The sequence below is a fragment of the Grampus griseus genome, assembly GCF_964374135.1.
Source record: "Grampus griseus genome assembly, chromosome: 3".
Lineage (NCBI taxonomy): Eukaryota > Metazoa > Chordata > Mammalia > Artiodactyla > Delphinidae > Grampus > Grampus griseus.
In genome coordinates this window covers 111,051,504-111,072,795 of record NC_139019.1, presented here as the reverse complement: position 1 = coordinate 111,072,795, position 21,292 = coordinate 111,051,504, and the positions used below count along the sequence as shown (strand labels likewise).

The 21,292-nt window shown below is 42.0% G+C and overlaps 1 protein-coding gene across 1 annotated transcript; it reads left to right on the top strand.

Moving 5' to 3' along the window:
* Positions 1–3,321: 3,321 nt before the first annotated feature.
* Positions 3,322–19,672, top strand: SKP1 (S-phase kinase associated protein 1). Its single transcript, XM_082652405.1, has 6 exons — positions 3,322–3,475; positions 6,203–6,299; positions 12,132–12,205; positions 15,586–15,729; positions 18,006–18,146; positions 18,786–19,672. Exons 2-6 carry the CDS (start codon positions 6,203–6,205, stop codon positions 18,819–18,821), a joined length of 492 nt encoding a protein of 163 aa, XP_082508531.1. The 5' UTR covers positions 3,322–3,475; the 3' UTR covers positions 18,822–19,672.
* Positions 19,673–21,292: the final 1,620 nt, after the last annotated feature.

Genomic DNA, 21,292 nt, shown 5'->3' with positions numbered 1-21,292 from the left:
TCTGGGAAGAGCCCACATGCCACGGAGCAACAAAGCCCGTGTGCCACAACTACTGAGCCTGCGCTCTAGAGCCCGCGAACCACAACTACTGAGCCTGTGTGCCACAACTACCGAAGCCCGCGCACCTAGAGCCTGTGCTCCGCAACAAGAGAAGCCACCGCAATGAGAAGCCCATGCACTGCAACGAAGAGTAGCCCCCTCTCGCCACAACTAGAGAAAGTCCGCGTGCAGCAATGAAGACCCAATGCAGCCAAGATAAATAAAATAAATAAATTTATTTAAAAAAAAAAAAAGCTTTGGGTTTCAAGAGAGCATTTTGCTAATCAAGATCCAAGAATTTCACTCTTTATTCTTTGCATTCAGCACTCTCTCCTCTGGAGTAATAGGTAGTCTGATTTTAGATGGAAGGCTTAGAGTTTGACAAAAGGGAAGAAGGAGTGGCTAAGCAGAGGAACGTGAGGCTCAGAGAGGTGAAATAAGTTGCCCAAGATCATATAACAGTCACTGTGCTTACCACTGTATCAGGGGAGAAAGACTGAGAAAGTTGACACAGCAGGAGAGTACAGCCAGGAGATCTCCGACCATGTAGACTGGATTACTTCTTAGCTTACATGCTGTCCTATGGGCTGGAACACACATCCAGAGCCTGAGGTCTTTTCCATGGGTAAGCGCCTGACAAACGGAGTGTGACTGAATTCTGGGCAGCAAAGTTTGATTTTAGATCCACCGCGAGGGCCGGTCCTCATAGGAATGCTCCTGTGAGCCCTTTACATCAGTGAAACTCTATTTACAAAGGGTGATCATCTCTGGAAATGAATTCACCATAAAAACCAGATTTTCCCACCTGGACTGCTTGAATCCCAGGAGTTTAGCTCCCCTGGAGGTAGTATGCTGGAAATAGTTAATCAGAAAATATTCCTGGCATTTGAGGGATGGGGCTAAAATTCAGTATCTCGGCTGTGGTTGCAGAAGCAGAGCTGGGGCTGGAACCTCAGCCCTGCTCTGCAATGGCTTTGTGACACTGGAAAAGTCCCTTCTCTTTGATTTTATTTTCTTCCTCTATAGCACAAGGAGTTTGATCACATGGTGTGTGGAGTGACTGAAGTAAGGATGAGACCTCAGCCTTCTTAGGGCTAGCTCCAGGATCAGTAGAACCACCGCCTCCCCACCCCCTCAAAAAACACACCCACACCCACATACCAAGGGGACTCTGTCGGGGCCAGTCCTTTTTGACCTGGGCTGGTGATTACGGATAAATGAGTGGGGATGCATGTTCCCCAGCCCGCACCCTGCAGTCTTGCAACTGTCTTGTGTCTCCTGAGTGGAGGGTATGGTGGATTCAGAAAGTGTGAATCTAAATGGGTCACCTTTGACAGACACTGCTGGCCCCTTCTTGGCAGTGCTACTATAGTGGTTTCTCAACTTACCCTGGGTTTAAGAATCACTTGGGGGAACCTGTTCAAAGGCAGAAAAGCCTGCCCCCAGGGAGTCTGATTCATTACATTAAGAGCGGGCCCAAGAATCTGTATTTTTCTTGACCTGATGCCAATTTTTTTGAAGTAAAGAAAATTTTGAATAGGTAATACATACATATGGATCAAAATCCAAAAGGTAGAAAGGGTATAAAGTGAAAAATCACCCCAGCCCTCTTCTCCAGTCACCTAGTTCCCCTCCCCTGAGGCCAAAAATTACTTGTGTATCTTTCCTGAGATAATCTATGCGTACAATAGCTGCATGAGTAAATAAAATGTGCTTTTTGAAAACAAGAAGCTCTTGGTGACTCTAATATTGGGGGACCACAGACGTGTGGAAAAAACATACACCTAGTTTATGCCAGGCCCCGTGCTAGACCCTCAGGCTAGATGTGCGATGTGGCACTGCTTACGATGCTCAGCAAGACTTTACAAGGTGCCACCTTGTATGCCATAGGCTGGGGAGCAAAGGGGCTCCAGTGGGTCTTGAGGAGGAGACCTGAAGCTTGAGCTGCTGAGGGCAGGGCGGTGTTGTGAGACCAAGTCTGAGAGCTGTAGGTCCTTTCATCTTCCTGTCATCAGCTGTGGCACCTGGCAGACACTGGATACCACAGCTAGTAGACAAAGACCTGGTAACCCAAGGAGCTGCTTGGCCTCCCTGCCCAGTCCCTTCCCAGAAGAGCTGTAGGCCTCTGATTTCTTTAGGGGGCCCTCTGTGGAAGTGTCTTTTGTTTCTTTGGCGTCAGGAATACCATCACGTGCCTGTTGGTTAGCTGAGCCTGGCGCCTTCGTCTCCTAGGGAGGGGTGGCGATGTTCCCTAAGCAGAGCAGGGTAGAGCTGGTCAGTCTCTGACTGGAGAGGATGGGGCGGGGGAGGGCGGGGTCGGAATTTTCAGACTAACCCCTTTCCCTTAATGGTTGGCTTCATCCTAGGGAGACTATCACACAGCCCTCGGGAAGCATCCCATACAAGAGTTCTGTGCAGGCTGGATCCTGGCTGCCTGGTTCGCTGCAGGATCTCGCCCGGTGGCTCTTCACCGCCCCGCTCCCCTCCACGCCCCCACCCCACTTCTGCTGAATGAATGGATATTCACTGGCAGAGAGAGGCCTCCTCTATACACTTGGGGTTTCTCTGCAACAATTGTTACTTTGGACTGGAGGCCTCTTCAGAAGTCAACGATAGGCAATAGGGGTTAAGAGGATCAAAAAATCCTTGCTCTGCCACTGAACCGTTCTGAACCTGTTCCCTTACAAATAAAAAAGGGTAACGATACTTCACCGCACGGATTATTGTGGAGAGTGAGCTAACTCCTATTAGGTTCAGGGGAGGATACTGAGACCCTGAGCAGAATCTCACAGCGCTGACTGGAAAGGCCAACTCCCATTCTTTCTCGGAGTCCCAGTTTCCCCGTCCTGAAAGGGAGCCGTAGCCCCTCCCAAACACCATCCTCAACACACACGCGGGAGAACACCTCTCTCTCCCTCCCCCCTCCCCCTCCCCCTCCCTCCCCCTCCCTCCCCCTCCCTCCCCCTTCCTCCCCCTTCCTCCTCCTCCTCCTGCGCTCGCGGCTTCCAAGCTTTTCAGGTCTGGGGTCTTTAGTTCAGCTTAGGACAGCCCCCGCCTGAAGGACCCTCGCAGGCCGTGAAGTACCACAGCCAGTCCTCCGTTCCCGCTTTGAGGAGACCGAGCCTAGCTTTCGAGGGAGGGGGTGAGGATCAAGGCCCGCCGCGCCTCGCCTCGCCTCGCCCCGCCCTGCCGCGTCTCCGCCTGGCCCGCCCGGCCTGCCTCCGCCTGTCGTCAGGCGATCTCGGCGGCCAGCCCCGCCGGCTCTGTGACGTGACGGGCGCAAGGGTCCTCGGCGCCTGCGCCCGCTCATATATAGGTAGACGCCGCGCCGCTCCGCAGTGTTGGCCTTGTTCTCCGCTTTTCTGTGTTTTTTTTTTGCAGACGCCGCCCTGCTCTCCTCAGCCTCTGGCCCGCCATCTCCTTGAATCCTAACACTGTGAGTAGCCGCCGACGGAGCTGGGAGGGGCGGTGGCGCCGCGGGTTGCGAGCTGGTGGCAGCACCGCTGGTGCTTTGGCCCTGCTGGAGGCGGGAGGCACCTGGGCCTGGCCTTCCCTCAGGCTCTTTGGAACCCGTTGTCGGCCTTGTTCTCCCACACCGCCCCTCGACTCGGCGAGGCCTCCTCTAGCCTCGCGTCTTCACGGCGCCCCGTGGGTGCCCGGGCGGGCGGGAGGGAGAAGGTGCGAGCCGAACCCGAGATTAGGCCTTCTCTTCACGGGGCGACCGTCAGCCGTGGCGGGGCTCGACTGAGGGCCCAGGCTGGGGCCGGGGGCCTCGCTCGGCGTTGAGCCTGCCAGCCACTGGCAGCCAGGGCGAGGGTGGCGGCGGGGCTTTTAATGGAGTTCCCGGGGCTGTCGTGAGCGTGGGCGTGTGTCCGTGTTTGTTGTTTTGGTGTCCGGAGGAAGCGTGACGGTAGTAGTCCGGGAGCGCAGGATTCTTGGCACCCATCCTTTTCTCGCCCCTGTATCTAGCGTCGCTAGTCACCGGTCCTGGCTGACTGTGCTGGGTCCGAATCTTGGCAGAGAGCCGCCTGCTCCTTCGGAATATTTCTCTCCCATTACTTTGCCACAGCCTGGGCTTGCTGAAACCATTGTTGTAATAGCAGATGCCATCGTCATAGTGGTGTGGCTTTTAGGTGCTCTAAGTCCTAACTCGAGGTGCCTGGTTTTTGAAGGGGTAGGACATTCACCTGCTTCGGTTTACTTTTTAATGGAGACTTCAGGTTTAGGTTTTGGGTCATGATTTTTTTCATCAGAGCGTTACAGTAGAATGTTTCTGTGTCATAGAGCAACGCAGATTTCACTCTACCCTCTAAAAAGAGGTGTCAGAATTTCGGGTCACTTAAAACAGGTTTTTTTCCTTTATGGTGTTGACAGAACCCACTCAGTGATTTACAAGTACTGGAGCATAAGGAATTGAAGGAATGGTCTTGAAAGCATGTCAAACAAAATTTCACCCATCATTATACGAAAATTTGCTCTGAATTCCAGCTGTATAACACTAAAAAAGTTGTCTTTGAGTACCAAGTTTAGCGTTACAAAGTGCATCGAATTACAGATTAACCGATGGTTTCTCTGCTATTTATTAAGATCTCAGCTCCCGTAGGAGTAACCTAATAGACGAATTTGACTATGACTAAGCAGATCTTGCTGTTTATCAAAAGTTATTTGAAATATGAAATGTTCGTCTTGCTTAAAAGTAATTTTATCAACTGTGTTGCCAGACTCTTGATTCTATAATGTTCGCTCCAGTACTGTGGAACATAAAAAGATCATAGAATGTTTCGTAATTAAAAATTGAGCTCACGTTAAAATATTTCTTTTGGGGATACCTTTTGTTATTGCCTTGTCACAGAGAAGGTTCTCTGCTCTGGGTCTTTCTCCATGGAGCAGGACAACTGCATTATTGGCAAGTACTGAGCAACACGGAAAAGCAGACATATTTGTGAACTGTAAAATGAAATCTGATTCTCTCCACCCATGGATGGGTGAGAGCTGGATATTTAAATGGCTGCTTTTAAAACAGCTTTACCTTTTTGCTTCCTTGCCTTAACAACTTGTTGTTTGGGAAATGGAGACAGTTGTCTGGGGAAAGCAGAATGAATATTTTAGCTGATTTAATGGGTCTTAAGTCTTGGGACCTAAAAAGGTTCGATCAGTGTTTTAAATGCCAAATTCTATGTTTTTAAGTTATAACGACATCGCAGGATTATGATGGACCTTTAAAAAATCTATACTTGAAATTTAAAGAGGTTTTGAATTTTTACAGTCAGGTATTGTTGCCGTCCCCCCTCCCCTGCGCCACTCCCCCAAGAATCTGAATATGGTAAGAAATTGCTGGCTTAGAAGCTTAGAACTTTTAATTTTAAAGAGGTGTTTTTTTGTTTTGGTTTTTTTGCCAAAACTCAAGTCTTTTGAAGTTAATTGCTTAATTAACTTTTATGTAAGAGGTGTCTTTTTCCTAATGACTCATAATTAATCTGAGTTAATAAATACATTTTTGGCGCAAGTAATAGGTTATTACTATGAGGACTTTGGCAGGAGATCTCAAACTTGGACACCTGGACAGTCAATAATGAAAGGTAAAAAGGACTCTGAAATTTACTAGGTTTACAACATATGCTTATCCTTAAAATATTTTATTCTTTTGTGTATGGTCTTGCATTGATCCAAACATAAATAAGTATATCCTGATCTACTCTTTGGATTTGAACTCATTTTTCACTGGTAAGTCTCACTGTGGGAAAATTACTATCTTATCTGGGTAGCTTTGTTTATTTTGGACTCACCTCCCTCAGGTTTGCAGGTGGAGTAGTCAGTGTTCAGTGAGAGCAGAAAGGTGGGCAAAGAATAAGTCCATTTTAGATACAGTTTGCATCAAAAATATAAAGTGTTAATTCTAAAACTTACACTAGTAATGAATTCAGTAGGGCAGGCTTTAAAAGCTTCTGTTCCTAGGAGTTATACTTTCACAGAATTTTTATAGAAACACTTGTGTGCTAGCATGTGAATAATCACTTAGTGTTTTATAGGGTTATATACTATAGGTCCTTAGGGTTTTACGGTTAATAAGTTAGAAGGTGTCTAACAGACTGTAGTTTGAAATGTAGTTTGTATAGAAGTAATATCTCTTAAATTTCAAATTCAATATAATACCTTTTTTTAGATGCCTTCAATTAAGTTGCAGAGTTCTGATGGAGAGATATTTGAAGTTGATGTTGAAATTGCGAAACAATCTGTGACTATTAAGACCATGTTGGAAGGTAAGTTTATTAGAAAACGTGGGTCAGAGGAAAGGGAAAGAAATGAGTAGCTTGATATAACCTGTGAACATCAAATCTACAGAAGTAACAGTGTCAGAAAACTCTCAGGGGTATGAAGGGGTAAAGTTTACTTTTTTTCTTTAAAGTATTAACTGCATTGTTTTTGGTACAGGTCAGTTTTTTCTGCATTTTCTGAATTACTGAGTTTTTTCCCTTATTAGGTAGATAATACCATAAGCTAATACTGAAATGACTTCCAAACCTCAGACAATGGCCCATTTCTCTTTCAAGTAAATTTGCGTTCGTAATTTCTAATGACAAAAAGTAAAGCCTTTGGAAAAGAGATACCTTATATATGGTAGCTAAATAGAACACCTTGTTTCAACAGCCGGAGTAAGCTGAGTAGATTGTAAACTGAGTAGATGTCTGTTTCTTTCTTTTTTTTTTTTTTTTTAACCAAGTCTTCCCTTTTGTCTGTTTTGTCATTCCTCTGAAACTGCTGCAAAGCATGTATGCAGTGCATCAAAGAAGGAAGGCAAGAAAACAGGTCCTGAAACGTTTTGAAACTTTTACTAGTTAACATGGATCTCTCTCTCTTCTTTTTTTTAAATTAATTAATTACTTTTTGGCTCAGTTGGGTCTTCGTTGCTGCGCGCGGGCTTTCTCTAGTTGCGGCGAGTCGGGGCTACTTTTCCTTGTGGTGCGCGGGCTTCTCATTGCGGTGGCTTCTCTTGTTGCAGAGCACAGACTCTCGGCGCACAGGCTTCAGAAGTTGTGGCTCGTGGGCTCTAGAGCGCAGGCTCAGTGGTTGTGGCGCACGGGCTTAGTTGCTCCGCGGCATGTGGGATCTTTCTGGACCAGGGCTCAAACCCACGTCCCCTGCGTTGGCAGGTGGATTCTTAACCACTGCACCACCAGGGAAGCCCTGGATCTCTAATTAGTATTATCAGTGGGTTGGTAGACATTAACAGTATATGGAGACTTACAAATCAGTTTCTAGAATTGGTGGAAAAAAAACAGTAGTAATAAGAATGTTCTTCAGTACATTTGTCTCCATATCTGCAGGGGATTGGTTCCAGGACCCCCTATGGATACCAAAATCCATGGATACTCAAATAACATAAAATGGGGTGGTATTTGCATATAACCTACATACATTCTCCCTTATACTTTAAATTATCTCTAGATTTTTATACCTAATAACACCATAAATGCTATGTAAATTCAAATTTTAGCTTTTTGGAACTTTCTGGAATTTAAAAATTTTTATTTTTTAATACTTTCTATCCACGGTTTGAATCCAAGGATGTGGGACCTGCAGATACGGAGGGCTGAGTGCATTCAAATATCAAAAGTTTTTGTTTATCTGTAGCTTATAGATATTTAATTAAAGAGTTGTATGCCAAGCATTAGCAGGAGATATAGTAGTCAGTGTTCAGTGAGAGCAGAAAGGCAGGCAAAGAATAAGTCCTGGTGCCGGTGAAAAGAAGGTAAGTGAGAAGTGGTCTTTGCTCTTGAAGGATTTATAAACTAGGCAGGGAGATAGACACCAAACAAGGCTAATGGTCACATGGTATAATTAGTGCATTAATAAAATTGTGCCAAGTGGTGCTATGGGAACTTGTTGGCTGATGTTATTCTTTAGGCTTGTGGAGAGTGCAGTGTGTAGTACTAGTGAGGTGATATTTCAAATCTAGTAAAATTAAGATGTTTTGGGAGATCATTCTGAGGTAAAGTAGACAGGATGTGTTTAAAAGAAATTGAGGTTTTTAATTGGGGTTGTGATTGTGATACTTGTAGTTGATAGAGCTGAGCAACAAGTTTGAGAGGAATGGAAAGAAAATGACTTTGAGCTTGAACATGTTGTGTATGTTAGAGATTCTCTCAAAAGATCTTTGTAATAAGCTACTAGTCAGTTGAGTATGTGGATCTTGGTCCCTGAGTTGTAGGCTGCTGGGGATAGACTGACTTTGTATGGTGGGTTATAGGAGTATATATATATATATATATATATATATATATATATATATATATGGAAGTAAATGAGCTTGGCAGGTGGCCATGTTGGGGCAGGATGGGCTGTTACGAGTGAAGTCAGAAGTAGAGAATATGTGGAGTAGGAAGCCAAGGGAAAAGGGAGGCATTTTGAAGTGACCAGAGTGATTATCAGATTCATATACTGCAGACTGGTCACTTAGGATTTCAGGGATAATAAGTTAGAAGACTTCTAACAGCAAGTATTAGGTGTGGTAGAGGCAGAAGCTGACCTGCAGGTTTGTCTTCTGTTTTCTAATAGAAAATAAAAGCTGAACATATTCTTTTCGGTTTTCTTTTTAGTTATTTTCCTCGTTTCTAATAGAAAATAAAAGCTGAACATAAAGTTGTTTTGGGTAATTGACACCAGTTATGTGGCACTTACAGTCCTGCACCCTGATGACTTACATAGATTACTTTTATTAAGTTGTAAACCCCTTGGTACAACCCACAGTCACTGTTCATCAAGTACGTGTTGAATGAAGAACTATAGTATGGTCACTGATAAAAGAGTGTGAAAGTTATCCAGGTGTCCCTAAAGGCAGGTGAGTAAGGCTTTATCTAGAAGATGTAGAAACTGATAACAAAATTGCTGCCTGAATACTTGCTTTATTTCATCTTAGTTGGTGCCTGGCACACTAATCTCTCCTGTGCTGCTTCAAAGAAGCATTTGCCAGTGTAGGAACATAGGGCTGCTTGAAGGTTTTCTGCCAACTTTGATCACTGAAGCAAGTGGATGATAGATAGCAACAATTAAAATGTTTCTTTCCTTTCATAGCTTTGGGCATCAGAGGTGAATGGCTTTGTCTTAAGTACCAGTGGTTTATATAGAATTCTAGCCTCTTGAAGACTGGAGTGTATTGAAATAAAATCTTCTAATCAGTGGACAATCAGAAGTGAAAATCTTGGCATGTGTACACATGGATTGACTCATTTCTTCAGGTCCAGGTTGTGGTATCAGGATACAGGTGTCTTTCAGAAGTCCTTGAAACTAAATAGCTTAAAGGAATGACTGTTGGTACTTGTGCATTTAGTCTAAAAGCAAAAACCATTTCAAATCCTCGGTTTAAATGCTGGAGAAGTGATCCTTTACAACTGTAAGGCCCTTATTTTTAATGTGACTTAAGCCTTCTTCCAAATAACATTTGTATCTAAACAAGCTGGTCTTCTGTATTTCATTTCCTCTAATCTGTTCATTTCCCCAAACACACGTATTTTCCATAGTATAACTTCTTTTTCTGCCCTCTGAGTTAAAAATACTTCATACTAGTTCAAGAAAAGCATAAGTGGCTTGATCCAAATTGAAATATTGTCATTTTATAGTTTTACTCTCAGCAAAGATGGGATCAGGTAAAGGCATTGGTGGGGAGGAATAGAGGGGAGATGAGTGAATGTACCCATACAGGAAAATAGAATACTTTTTGAATATACTCTCATCTTTACCACTTCACTGGAGAAGCTTGTTAAACTCATTGATCTCCAGGTTGTCAAGTGCATTGTTTCATTTCTCATCTAGACTTACTGATAGCCTTTGACAGTAGATCAGTCCCTTCTACATTTGGCTTTCAGGATACTTAATACTTAGCTCACTGACAACCTGTCTCCCCATCTTTAAAGCCTTCTCCCCATCTTTAAAGCCTTCAGTTCCCGGGAGTTTGCTTAATCATTGTACCTCTTCACTGTATCAATACTCAGTCAGTCCCTCAGCTAGAATCATAGTGTTATAAATCATTTATACATCATTTCCCAAACTTACCTACAGTTCTAATCTCTTCTTTTGATTTTTAGACTTGCATATTTAACTTCTTGGTCAACCATTGAATATCTAATAGATATCTCAAACTTATTAAACTAGAATTGTTTTCTTTTTTAAATTTATTTTTGGCTGCGTTGGGTCTTCGTTGCTGCGTGCGCGCTTTCTCTAGTTGCAGCGAGCGGGGGCTACTCTTCTTTGTGGTGCACAGGCTTCTCATTGCAGTGGCTTCTCGTTGCAGAGCACGGGCTCTAGGTGCGTGGGCTTCAGTAGTTGGGGCGCGCGGGCTCAGTAGTTGTGGCTCATGGGCTTAGTTGCTCCGCGGCATGTGGGATCTTCCTGGACCAGGGCTTGAACCTGTGTTCCCTGCACTGACAGGTGGATTCTTAACCACTGTGCCACTAAGGAAGTCCCCAAACTAGAATTCTTGATTCCCTGCCCTCTAAAACAAGTTCTCTGTCAACTTTCCCCATATCAATTAGTGGCAACTCCAATGGCAGCTCCATCCGTCTGGTTCCTCATGTTATAAGCCTTAGCCGTCGCTAACTCCTTTCACATTCTGCTTTCCATCTGTTGGCAAATCCTGTTGCCTCTCACTTCAAAATGCATACAGAATTGGACTATTTCTTCTTCCATAGCTATATACCTTGTACAAGCCACTTGTACTTGCCTGGGTCATTGCTAGCCTCATAATTGGTTTCCCTCTTTCCCCTCCTGCTCTCTGCTATCTCTTACCAATATAGTAGCCAAATTGCAGAAGGCCCTATTAGGGCCCTGTCTTCTCCTTTCAACCTGGCTAACTCTGCTCTTGTAACACTAGATTCCTTAGTGTTTTTAGGACACTATCAGAAGGCCTTTGCATTTGTCATTTCCTCTGCTTAGGTGTTCTCTCCTTTAGAATTTTAATTAAAATGTCATCTTCTCTGTGAGGCATCCTGAGCAACTCTATCTAAAGTTGCAACAGTTCCTCCCATCCTCCTGTATTCATTGCTGATTCTTCCCTGCCTAGCACAGCTATATATTAGGGACTCAAATGTATGCCTCAGCACTTAACCATGTCAATGTAACTGGTGCTGTGCTACAACCAGTATAGCAATGCAGTACTTTTGACCCCTGATCTTGGTACTTCTGTTACATAAGTGTCTTTGGCAGCTCTTTTTTAGTCCTGTAGAAACTGAAGGATGGACCCATTTGGTTTGAAAAATACTCTTATTTAGAATCTTTAAGTAACATGCGGATTTTAAGTTTTCTCTTTGGAGCTCAGCAACCACTTTGATAGTCTAAAAGTTAGGACTTTTTATTAGAGAAACCTATATATTCAAAATTATAAGTAGTATGTATGTGATGAATAACACTAAAGGATATATGTTGAAACTACGTCTCTCAACCCATGTTCTCATTAACTACCTTGGACATAATATTAACAATTCCTTGTATATCCTTTTGAAGATATTTTAAATATAAATATAAGTATATTCCCATTTTTATTCAGGTAACACTTACCTTTTATACTTGGCTTTTAAAAACTTTAATCTTGAAATCATACCAGTATGTATGGAGCTGCCTGCCTTGTTTTTTGTCAGTGGCTGCACGATCTGTTGTGTGTGTCTGTGTGTGTATATATACATTTTTGGGCTTCAAATTTTAATAGATTGAGATTCTGTTACTTCTGCAATACCTCACATTGTTTTATTTTCCTGAGAGTTTGGTATAAAGAGTAAGGGTAAGCGTCTAGCTTTAATTTTTTCCCAGGTGGTTGCCCAGTTATCTCAATCCCACTTATTAAATCACTTTTCCTCCTAATTAAGAAAACTCTTTTTATATAATCCTGTATTTGTCTTCTCACACATTTTTATATAGTTTTGGGTGGTTCATGGAGCTGTTGCTAGGAACTGCCGGTTTTAAATACTTTCAAGAGAACTATTCTTAGTAAAGTACTTTTTATAGTCTTTCAGATAACATGTCTTACAAGTTACTTGTTTGAAACAGCCTGGTTGTTATAATGGGGCTAGAAAATAATGGCAACTCTCTTCTGGTTTACTTAGATTTGGGAATGGATGATGAAGGAGATGATGATCCAGTCCCCTTGCCAAATGTTAATGCAGCAATATTAAAAAAGGTAAGGTAGCAACTATACCCTTATATATATATATATATATATATATATATATATATATGTATATATCCTTTTTCTCATTAACAATTTCCTGGTGATATTTCTAATTGATATATAGATAGCTTCCTTAAAAACAAAACAAAACAAAAACAGTAACTATATAGTAAGATTATGACTAAGATATTTATTTTAGTTTAACCAGGCCCTGTGAATATTTAAGTTGTCTAGTCTTTTTCATTAACACATTTAAATTATTGAAATATAATGGTATGTGCTTAGCAAAAAGGGGAGTTTTTTTGTATTGCTTGTCTACTGAATGGTATGCCTCAAAAGGAGTTTGAGGGACTTCCCTGGTGGTCAGTGGTTAAGAATCCGCCTGCCAATGCAGGGGACACGGGTTCGAGCCCTGGTCCAGGAAGATCCCACATGCCACGGAGCAACTAAGCCCGTGCACCACAACTACTGAGACTGTGCTCTAGAGCTCGCGAGCCACAACTACTGAGCTCACGCGCCTAGAGCCCGTGCTCCACAACAAGAGAAGCCACCATAATGAGAAGCCCGCGCACCACAACGAAGAGTAGCCCCTGCTCGCCGCAAGTAGAGAAAGCCCACACACAGCGACGAAGACCCAATGCAGCCAAAAATGAAAATAATGTAAAAAAAAAGGAGTTTGAGAACAAGATATGTGCTTTTTTTGGTTTGTTTCTTTTTTTTTTAGTTGATCACCTTACCCTGTGTCTAAGCATAAACAGCCCTCTACATATTATTATTTTTTTGGCTGCACTGTGCGTGGCTTGCAGGGATCTTAGTTCCCCGACCAGGGATTGAACCTGGGCCCGTGGCAGTGAAAGCACCGAGTCCTAACCATTGGACCACCTGGGAATTCCCCAGCCCTCTACATTGAATAGGATTTTAGTGTTTCAGAGCATATGGCTCCTTAATAGAGCCAGCTGTTTAACTGAATGCTGTTCTGAAGAAACAGCAGCCAGTTTCCACATTGTGGGGAAGACTGGCTAGGCTTAGAGATGGGAATGGTCGTTTCCAGTTGGCCCCTTCCTGAGGAATTTTCAGAGTCATTGACCATATGCAGTTGCATTTTATGCTTTCTCTTGACCCTGGCATGAGATACAGCTGCATTGCATATTTTTCCATATTCTTACCATGATTGGCTATTACCAGTCTTTTTAATATCCCTAGTCCGGGTAAAAAGCCCCTTGTAACCACTATTCTGTATTCTGTCTCTGTGACTTTGACTATACTGGGCTATCTTATAAAAAATGGGATCATAGGATATTCTTTTGTGTCTGGCTTATTTCGCTTAGCGTAATGTTTTCAAGGTTCATCCATTTTGTAGTCTTAATAGGCTTTTTATACGAGTTCTTTATGTAGTTTTTACCACTTTGCTTGTCTTAGGTCAATTCACAGCTTTATATTTTTATCTAGTTAGATCTCCTTTTTTTATTACTATTTTTTATTTATTTTTGGCTGCGTTGGGTCTTCGTTGCTGCACGCGGGCTTTCTCTAGTTGTGACGAGCAGGGGCTACTCTTCCTTGCGGTGCACGGGCTTCTCATTGCGGTGGCTTCTCTTGTTGCAGAGCACGGGCTCCAGGCAGGCAGGCTTCGGTAGTTGTGGCTCACGGGCTCAGTAGTTGTGGCTCGCGGGCTTCAGTAGGTGTGGCACACGGGCTCAGTAGTTGTGGCATGTGGGCTCTCTAGGTGTGTGGGCTCAGTAGTTGTGGCACACCAGCTTAGTTGCTCCGCGGCATGTGGGATCTTCCTGGACCAGGGCTCTAGCCCATGTCCCGTGCATTGGCAGGCGGATTCTTAACCACTGCACCACCAGGGAAACCCTATATAGCCTTTTAAGACTTTTTAAATGCCATATGTTACTCATAGGTTTCTTTTTTTCTTTTTTTTTTTTTGCGGTACGCGGGCCTCTCACTGTTATGGCCTCTCCCGTTGCGGAGCACAGGCTCCAGACGCGCAGGCTCAGCAGCCATGGCTCACAGGCCAAGCCGCTCTGCGGCATGTGGGATCTTCCTGGACCAGGGCACAAACCCGTGTCCACCGCATCGGCAGGCGGACTCTCAACCACTGCGCCACCAGGGAAGCCCTGGTTTCTTTCTTATACTACTGGAATACTACTTCTTTTTTTTTTGCGGTACGCGGGCCTCTCACTGACGTGGCTTCTCTGGTTGCGGAGCACAGGCTCCAGACGTGCAGGCCTAGCGACCATGGCTTACGGGCCTATCCACTCCGTGACGTGTGGGATCTTCCCGGACCAGGGTACGAACCTGTGTCCCCTGCATCGGCAGGCGAACTCTCAACCACTGCACCACCAGGGAAGCCCTGGAATACTTCTTAAAAAGCTATTTAATTAAAGCCCTTTATGCTTGGCTTTTTCTTCTAGAAGTAGTTCTTTCCCTTTTTTGTATCCTTATAGTATGATTTCTCAGTTCTCCCATTTTCTCTCAGCATTGTTTATTCCCCCAACATTATAATATTAAAAAAAAAAAGTTAATCATACAGAAAAGTTAAATTATACAGCAAACACCCATTTTCCTACCACCTAGATTCTGTAACTTAACACTTTCAGTGTAGATTGTGGTCTGTATGATGGTGCACAGTCTAGCTAATCAGCTTCTAGAAACTTTAATGTGTTCATTCCATTACTAAGGGAACTTTGGGCTTTGCCTGCATTGTTCTTATACTGGGTAGTGTTGTGCATGTGTCTAGGGTGTTTAGAATTGCTTGGTGATAGTGTATGCACATATTCAGCTTCCCTGGGTACTCCTAGGTTACTTTTCAAAGGGATTATACCAGTTTACACTCTATAGTAGAAAAGTTCATGTTATCCTCACACTGTTGCCAATGATTAGTATCGACATCTTGATTTTTATTTATCTTTTGGGGGTACAGTCTAAAGTAGTATCTGTAGTGTTAATTTTGCATTTAATGAGGCTGAGTATTTCCTCCTTTTAGACTATTCATATTCAGATATATTTTGTAAATTGCCTGTTCATATCTTTAGCCCATTTCTGTGTAGAGATTGTTAAGATTTTATATTTTATAAGGTAATCCATTGCTGGCATGTACATGTTGCAGGTATTTCCCAGTCATTGTCCTGTCTGACTTAATGTGTTTTTTTGCACAGGAGCTTTATTAGTATGGTCAAGTATAGTAATCTGTCTTCATGGTTCGCTGTTATCTAAGATCTTCCATGAACTCTAGGGTTGTGCTTTTCAAGCTGGGCTACTAACTTTACTATTCAAGTTGACTTACAGTTAGTTCTTAGCCCCGTATAGGAATAACCTTGCCCCAGCAGTGGAACGAAGTACCTTGTTATAAAATGCCATATAGGAATGAACTTTTGTTGTTGTAGGTCATTCAGTGGTGCACCCACCACAAGGATGATCCTCCTCCTCCTGAGGATGATGAGAACAAAGAAAAGCGAACAGATGATATCCCTGTTTGGGATCAAGAATTCCTGAAAGTTGACCAAGGAACACTTTTTGAGCTTATACTGGTATGTTTTTAATGCATAGTATAAGATATTTCTAGTCCATACCTTTAGCACTTTTCATAGAGTTAAATTTGTTAAATTCATTGATACTGAATTTTAACTCTAAACTCTGCAATGCTATATTTAAATCCATGTATCAATAACCACGTTAAATGTAAACAGTCTATAAACACCACAATTAAAGGTTAGAGGTCATCACATTGGATAGAAAAGAGTTAGCTATTCTGTCTACAAAAAACTCACTTTAAATATAAAGACACAATTAGGTTTAAAGGGTGGAATAAGATAATATTATGCTAACAATAATAACCAAAAGAAAACTGGAGTGACTATATTAAAGTACATTTCAGAGTGAAGAATATTATCAGGATTAAAGAGGGTCATTGCATAATGATAAAGTGGTCTGTTCATTATTACGAGGACATAAGAATCCTAAATGTTTTTCTACCTAAAAGCAGAACTTCCAGAAAGTGAAACAAAAACCAATAGAACTCTAAAGGTTAAGTAGGCAAATCCACAATCATAGTTAGAGATTTCAAAACCTGTCTCTAAATAATTGATAAAACAAGTAGACAGAGAATCATAAGGATGTAGAAGACTAATGACAGCAGAATTCATATTCTTTTCAAGTGTATACTTCCAAGATAGACATGTTGTGGGCCTTAAAACAAGTCACAGGGGAACTTCCCTGGTGGTCCAGTGGTTAAGATTCCTGCGCTTCCATTGCAGGGGGTGTGGGTTCAATATCTGGTTGGGGAACTAAGATCCCACATGCTGCGTGGCACGGCCAAAACAAAACAAACAAAGAAGTCTCATTTGAAAGGATTCAGGTCACACAAAATATGTTTTCTAATCACAGTGGAATGAAATGAGAAATCAGTAACAGAAAGCTATCTGGAAAATCTGCAAATATTTGAAAACTAAGTAACACATTTCTTAGTAATCAAGAATGATTACTGAAGAATGAGTCAATGAAGAAATCACAAGAAAAGTTAGTATTTTAAACTGAATGGAAATGAAACACAACATACGAAAATCTGTGAGATTAAGCTAAAGTAGCATTTAGAGGGAAATTGATAGCCCTAAACACCTATATTAGAAAAGAAAGGGGCTTCCCTGGTGGCACAGTGGTTAAGAATCCGCCTGCCAATGCAGGGAACACAGGTTCGATCCCTGGTCCGGGAAGATCCCACATGCCGCAGAGCAACTAAGCCCATGCACCACAACTACTGAGCCTGTGCTCTGCAGCCCGTGAGCCACAACTACTGAGCACTCGTGCCACAGCTACTGAAGCCCACGTGCCTAGAGCCTGTGCTTGGTAACAGGCCACCACGATGAGAAGCCCATGCACTGCAACGAAGAGTAGCTCCCACTTGCCGCAACTAGAGAAAGCCCACGTGTAGCAGCAAAGACCCAATGCAGCCAAAAATAAAATAAATAAATAAATATATTTTTAAAAAAAAGAAAAAAGAAAAGTTTCAAATCAGCAGTCTAAGCTTTTTTTTTTTTTTTTTGTGGCACGCGGGCCTCTCACTGCTGCGGCCTCTCCCGCCACAGAGCACGCGCGGGCCCAGCGGCCCCGGCCCATGGGCCCAGCCGCTGCCGTGGAATCCTCCCGGACCGGGGCACAAACCCGCGTCCCCTGCATTGGCAGGCGGACTCCTAACCACTGCGCCACCAGGGAAGCCCAGCAGTCTAAGCTTTTACTTTAAGAAACTAATGAAAGATGAATTTCATCCCAAAGAAAGGGAGTAGTAAAGGTAAGAGCAGAAATCAGTAAAATAGAAAACAGGTAAACAATAGAGAAAATCAAAGAAACCAAAAGTTGAATCAGAAGGTCAGTAAAATGTAATGCTATAACTACTTACGGGATCTTAGTTCCCCAACCAGGGATTGAACCTGGGCCCTTGGCAGTGAGATCGTAGAGTCCTAACCACTGGACCACCAGGAAAATCACTGAATTCTTTAAATATTTTTGTCAAACACAAACTTGTGTTTGTGTGTGTGCACGCGTACACAACTGCCAGTAGTGGCCATTCTTTGACATTTGAGGTAGTGTAGTTTGCTGAATGTAGCGCAAGGACTCAGTATTACAGAGGTATAACAAAGAATGGGACATACAATAATCTTTCACAGAAGAATTTGATTTATTTATTCATTTAATTTCTTAAAATTAACTAGTATTTTAAGCTAAGTTAGATATGGATTGTTAGTCACTGATTCTGGATTTAATTTAAAGCATCAAGTATACTTTAATGAAAACAACAATTACTTTACAGGCAGCAAACTACTTAGACATCAAAGGTCTGCTTGATGTTACCTGCAAGACTGTTGCCAATATGATCAAGGGGAAAACTCCTGAGGAGATTCGAAAGACATTCAATATCAAAAATGATTTTACTGAAGAAGAGGAAGCCCAGGTAGGTGGCTAACAGCTTGTTCTTGATCAAATGCTTTTCAAGAGAGACTGAAACCCATAGCATGCTAGGAAAAGAGGTATTTATATCAAGGAGTCTTGACTTGAGGGAAAATAGGTACCTTCTGTATGCTAAAAATATTCTGGTCTGTCTCTTAGTCTAAGCACTTAGATGATACTGTTCTTTTATAAGCATAAGAACAATTAGTTTTCATCCAAAGGTGCTGTTTGATATTTGTTCCTTAGCAGGTACTAGTTTTGGCACCTGGGACCTTACATGTAAGCCATCAATATTTGACTTCAGAAGAGCAGGCCCTATGGATTATGTGCCAGGATACTTCAGAGCAACTTAGTGAATGGGGAAGAAATGAATAGATCAGAATGATTTTGTTGATGCAGGTTGTCTCTGGTGACTAAAGCTGTAATTGCCCATTGTCTTTGCTTTTCTTGATAATTTCGGCAGGGCACAATAAAAAACTGGGGAGGGAAAGAATGGTAACCTGGAAGCGTACTGTTAACTGGGTTTTTCCGGTTTTCCGTCTATTTCCTTCTGACCCACCTCACAGGCTATTGATGAATCATTAGATAGTAGTCTTAGAAAAGACTACTTAAGGTACTTCCTTATATCTGTCTCTTCTTCTAGGTACGCAAAGAGAACCAGTGGTGTGAGGAGAAGTGAAATTTTGTGTCTGATGCTGTAACACTGTAAGGATTGTTCCAAATACTAGTTGCACTGCTTTGTTTATAATTGTTAATATTAGAAAAACAGTCCACAAATGCAGCAGCAAATCAGTTGTATTAGCAGAATGTTGTCCTCATTGCATGTGTAGTTTCAGTACAGATTCCAAACTTATGGCTCAGTTTCTTCTAGTATGATCAAAAGTTCTTTATTCTTTGCTCTGAATAAAATTAAACTGTGGGTTCTCTATGGAAAGTGGCATTTTGGGCTTTCCCTCTTTTTGTAAAGCAATTTATGCCTAGTTTATTGTCCAGTTAACTTTAGTTTAGTGACTTTTAAAAGTTGGCATTGTAAATAAAACAACTTGCAAAAAATTTTCTGAAATAGAATTAACAACGTATTATCTTTTATTCATGAGTTGGAAACTGGAAAAAGGCTAATTGAGGTAAATGTTATCAGAGTGGGGTTATCAGAATGTCTTCCAGCTTCCTGGAGTCCACTGGTATTGATTAACCTGTATGTAGCAGGGCTCCCTTTATTGGATCTGAGGACTTATTTTTGCATTTTTAATCCTCTCAGCTTTGAATATGTTGGCTAGAGGCTCATTTACCACTCAGTTTGTGGTTTGGGAGGAAGCAGAATTAGACAGTTTGCTGGCTTTTCTATTAAAAGAGACACTTAACCCCATGTGGTGTGTCATCTTTTTATAATCAGTAATCCTATGTGGGGAAAACCATAAACACTACTTGCATGTAAAAAATAATTTAACCTTTAATGTTAAAATGTATGGCGTTACCCAGAAAGCATCAGTCACAAATGCAAGATACTTCCAATAAAAAGTAAGTTACGTAGTAGGTAGTAAATGGTTTGCTTTTTGTGTATTTAAATGTTTCTCTTCACTTAATATTAAAAGTTAAGTTTACGTATGGTTGTTCAGTTGGAAAAGACTTGCAGGCAGTTCATGTCCTAGCTCACTGGAGGCTGCGACATAACAATAAGGTTCTGGTAGACTCTGTTCTAATTGTCTTCTAATTTTTTTTCTTTCCTCCTTGTGTTCCCTTTTTACTTACTTTCCCAGTTAGAATTAACTATATTCACATGTAGTCTTAATGTGTTCTCTTCATGTTTACTGTGAGCTCTTCTGGCTCAGATTATTACTTGACAGTAGTTTGCTTTTACTTCAACTCTTATTTGTCCCAAATCTACCTTTATAATAAAGTTTCATGTGCTGTCTCACATAAATCCCCATTTGTTGTCTGTACCAGAGATAGCAAACTACAGCCTGTGTGTGGGTGAAATCTAGCCTACAACCTGTTTTTGCAGTCTGTGAGTTAAAAATGGTTTTTACATTTTTAAAGGATTGTTAAAAAATAGACACACAAAGAGTGTATTTGACCAAAAAGCCTAAAATATTTACTCTGGCTCTTCACAGAAAAAGATTGCAAACCCTTCGACTACTTCTGAATCCCTGATTCCCTTTACTCAGAAGTAAGCTTGTTTTTCCATTTGTTCTGGTTTTAGTGGGGAAGGTAGCAGCATTCACTCCTAGCTGGAGTGTCTCTTTTCTGCTATTTCCCAATGGTCAACTCTTGCCAAAAGTTTAACTACCTCAAGTATATCCCTCGCAATATCATAACAAACAAATCTTTCCTAAAAGTTCAGGATTGTTAGCATATGCTCTATTTAGTTTGGAAAGGAAGTATCAGCTTATAGGAAGCGGGAGCCTATTATTATTAGCTGTTGATCTGTAACCCCCAAGAATTGTTACAATTATAGGACTAAATATCATCACTACCCATATTTAAAGGATACTGGGATCTTTCTGAATATGTAAGATTGAGTGGACAGACAATATAGTAGTTTAAAATTTTGTTCTCTTCTTGACTTTCTGTAGACCTTGGTCCTTGTCTTTAAACAAACAAAAATTCCTGATAATCTGAAACTCTCATGTTTAATAGAAATCTGACAGCTCATCCAAGAGAAAATAGGCAATTTGTGGACATTATATACCCAAATAAATCATAGGCATATTAAGAGGCCCATCAAACTGGCTGTAACACTTTCCTACCCTTTTCCCTCTTCCCTGTTATATTCTATTTCTTTAATATGTCTACCAAGAGTTTTCCAGGTTCTCACCTTGTCCAAGGAAAGTGAGTGGCCCTTTCCCATTATCCATAATAGCAAACCTGTCTTCAAAGACACACTCTCTCCTGTCTGCCCTCTCATTTCCCAGTTATTCTGAGCTAATGCTGTAGCATGAAGTCAAACTGAGGCTGGAGTCCTGCCTCTGCCTCTTAGTGCCTACCTCGTCTTGGGTAAGTTGGAAATTGTAGCTACCTGCAGTGTGGTGCTCTTGGTGGTGAAGACTCCTCTGTGACAGTCCTTTGGCTTCTCAGCTTTTCATTGATTCTCTGGGTCACTTGTGATCGAAAGTAAACCAGCCGCCTTCTGAATGTTAGCTTATTACTTTC

What these genes read in the sequence shown, in the direction of transcription:
- SKP1 (XM_082652405.1), top strand. Translation starts at nt 6,203, where the DNA reads ATGCCTTCAATTAAGTTGCAGAGTTCTGATGGAGAGATATTTGAAGTT. An exon ending in ATGCAGCAATATTAAAAAAG is followed by an intron (nt 12,206 to 15,585) that starts GTAAGGTAGCAA and finishes TTGTTGTTGTAG; the next exon opens with GTCATTCAGTGGTGCACCCA. An exon ending in CTGAAGAAGAGGAAGCCCAG is followed by an intron (nt 18,147 to 18,785) that starts GTAGGTGGCTAA and finishes CTCTTCTTCTAG; the next exon opens with GTACGCAAAGAGAACCAGTG.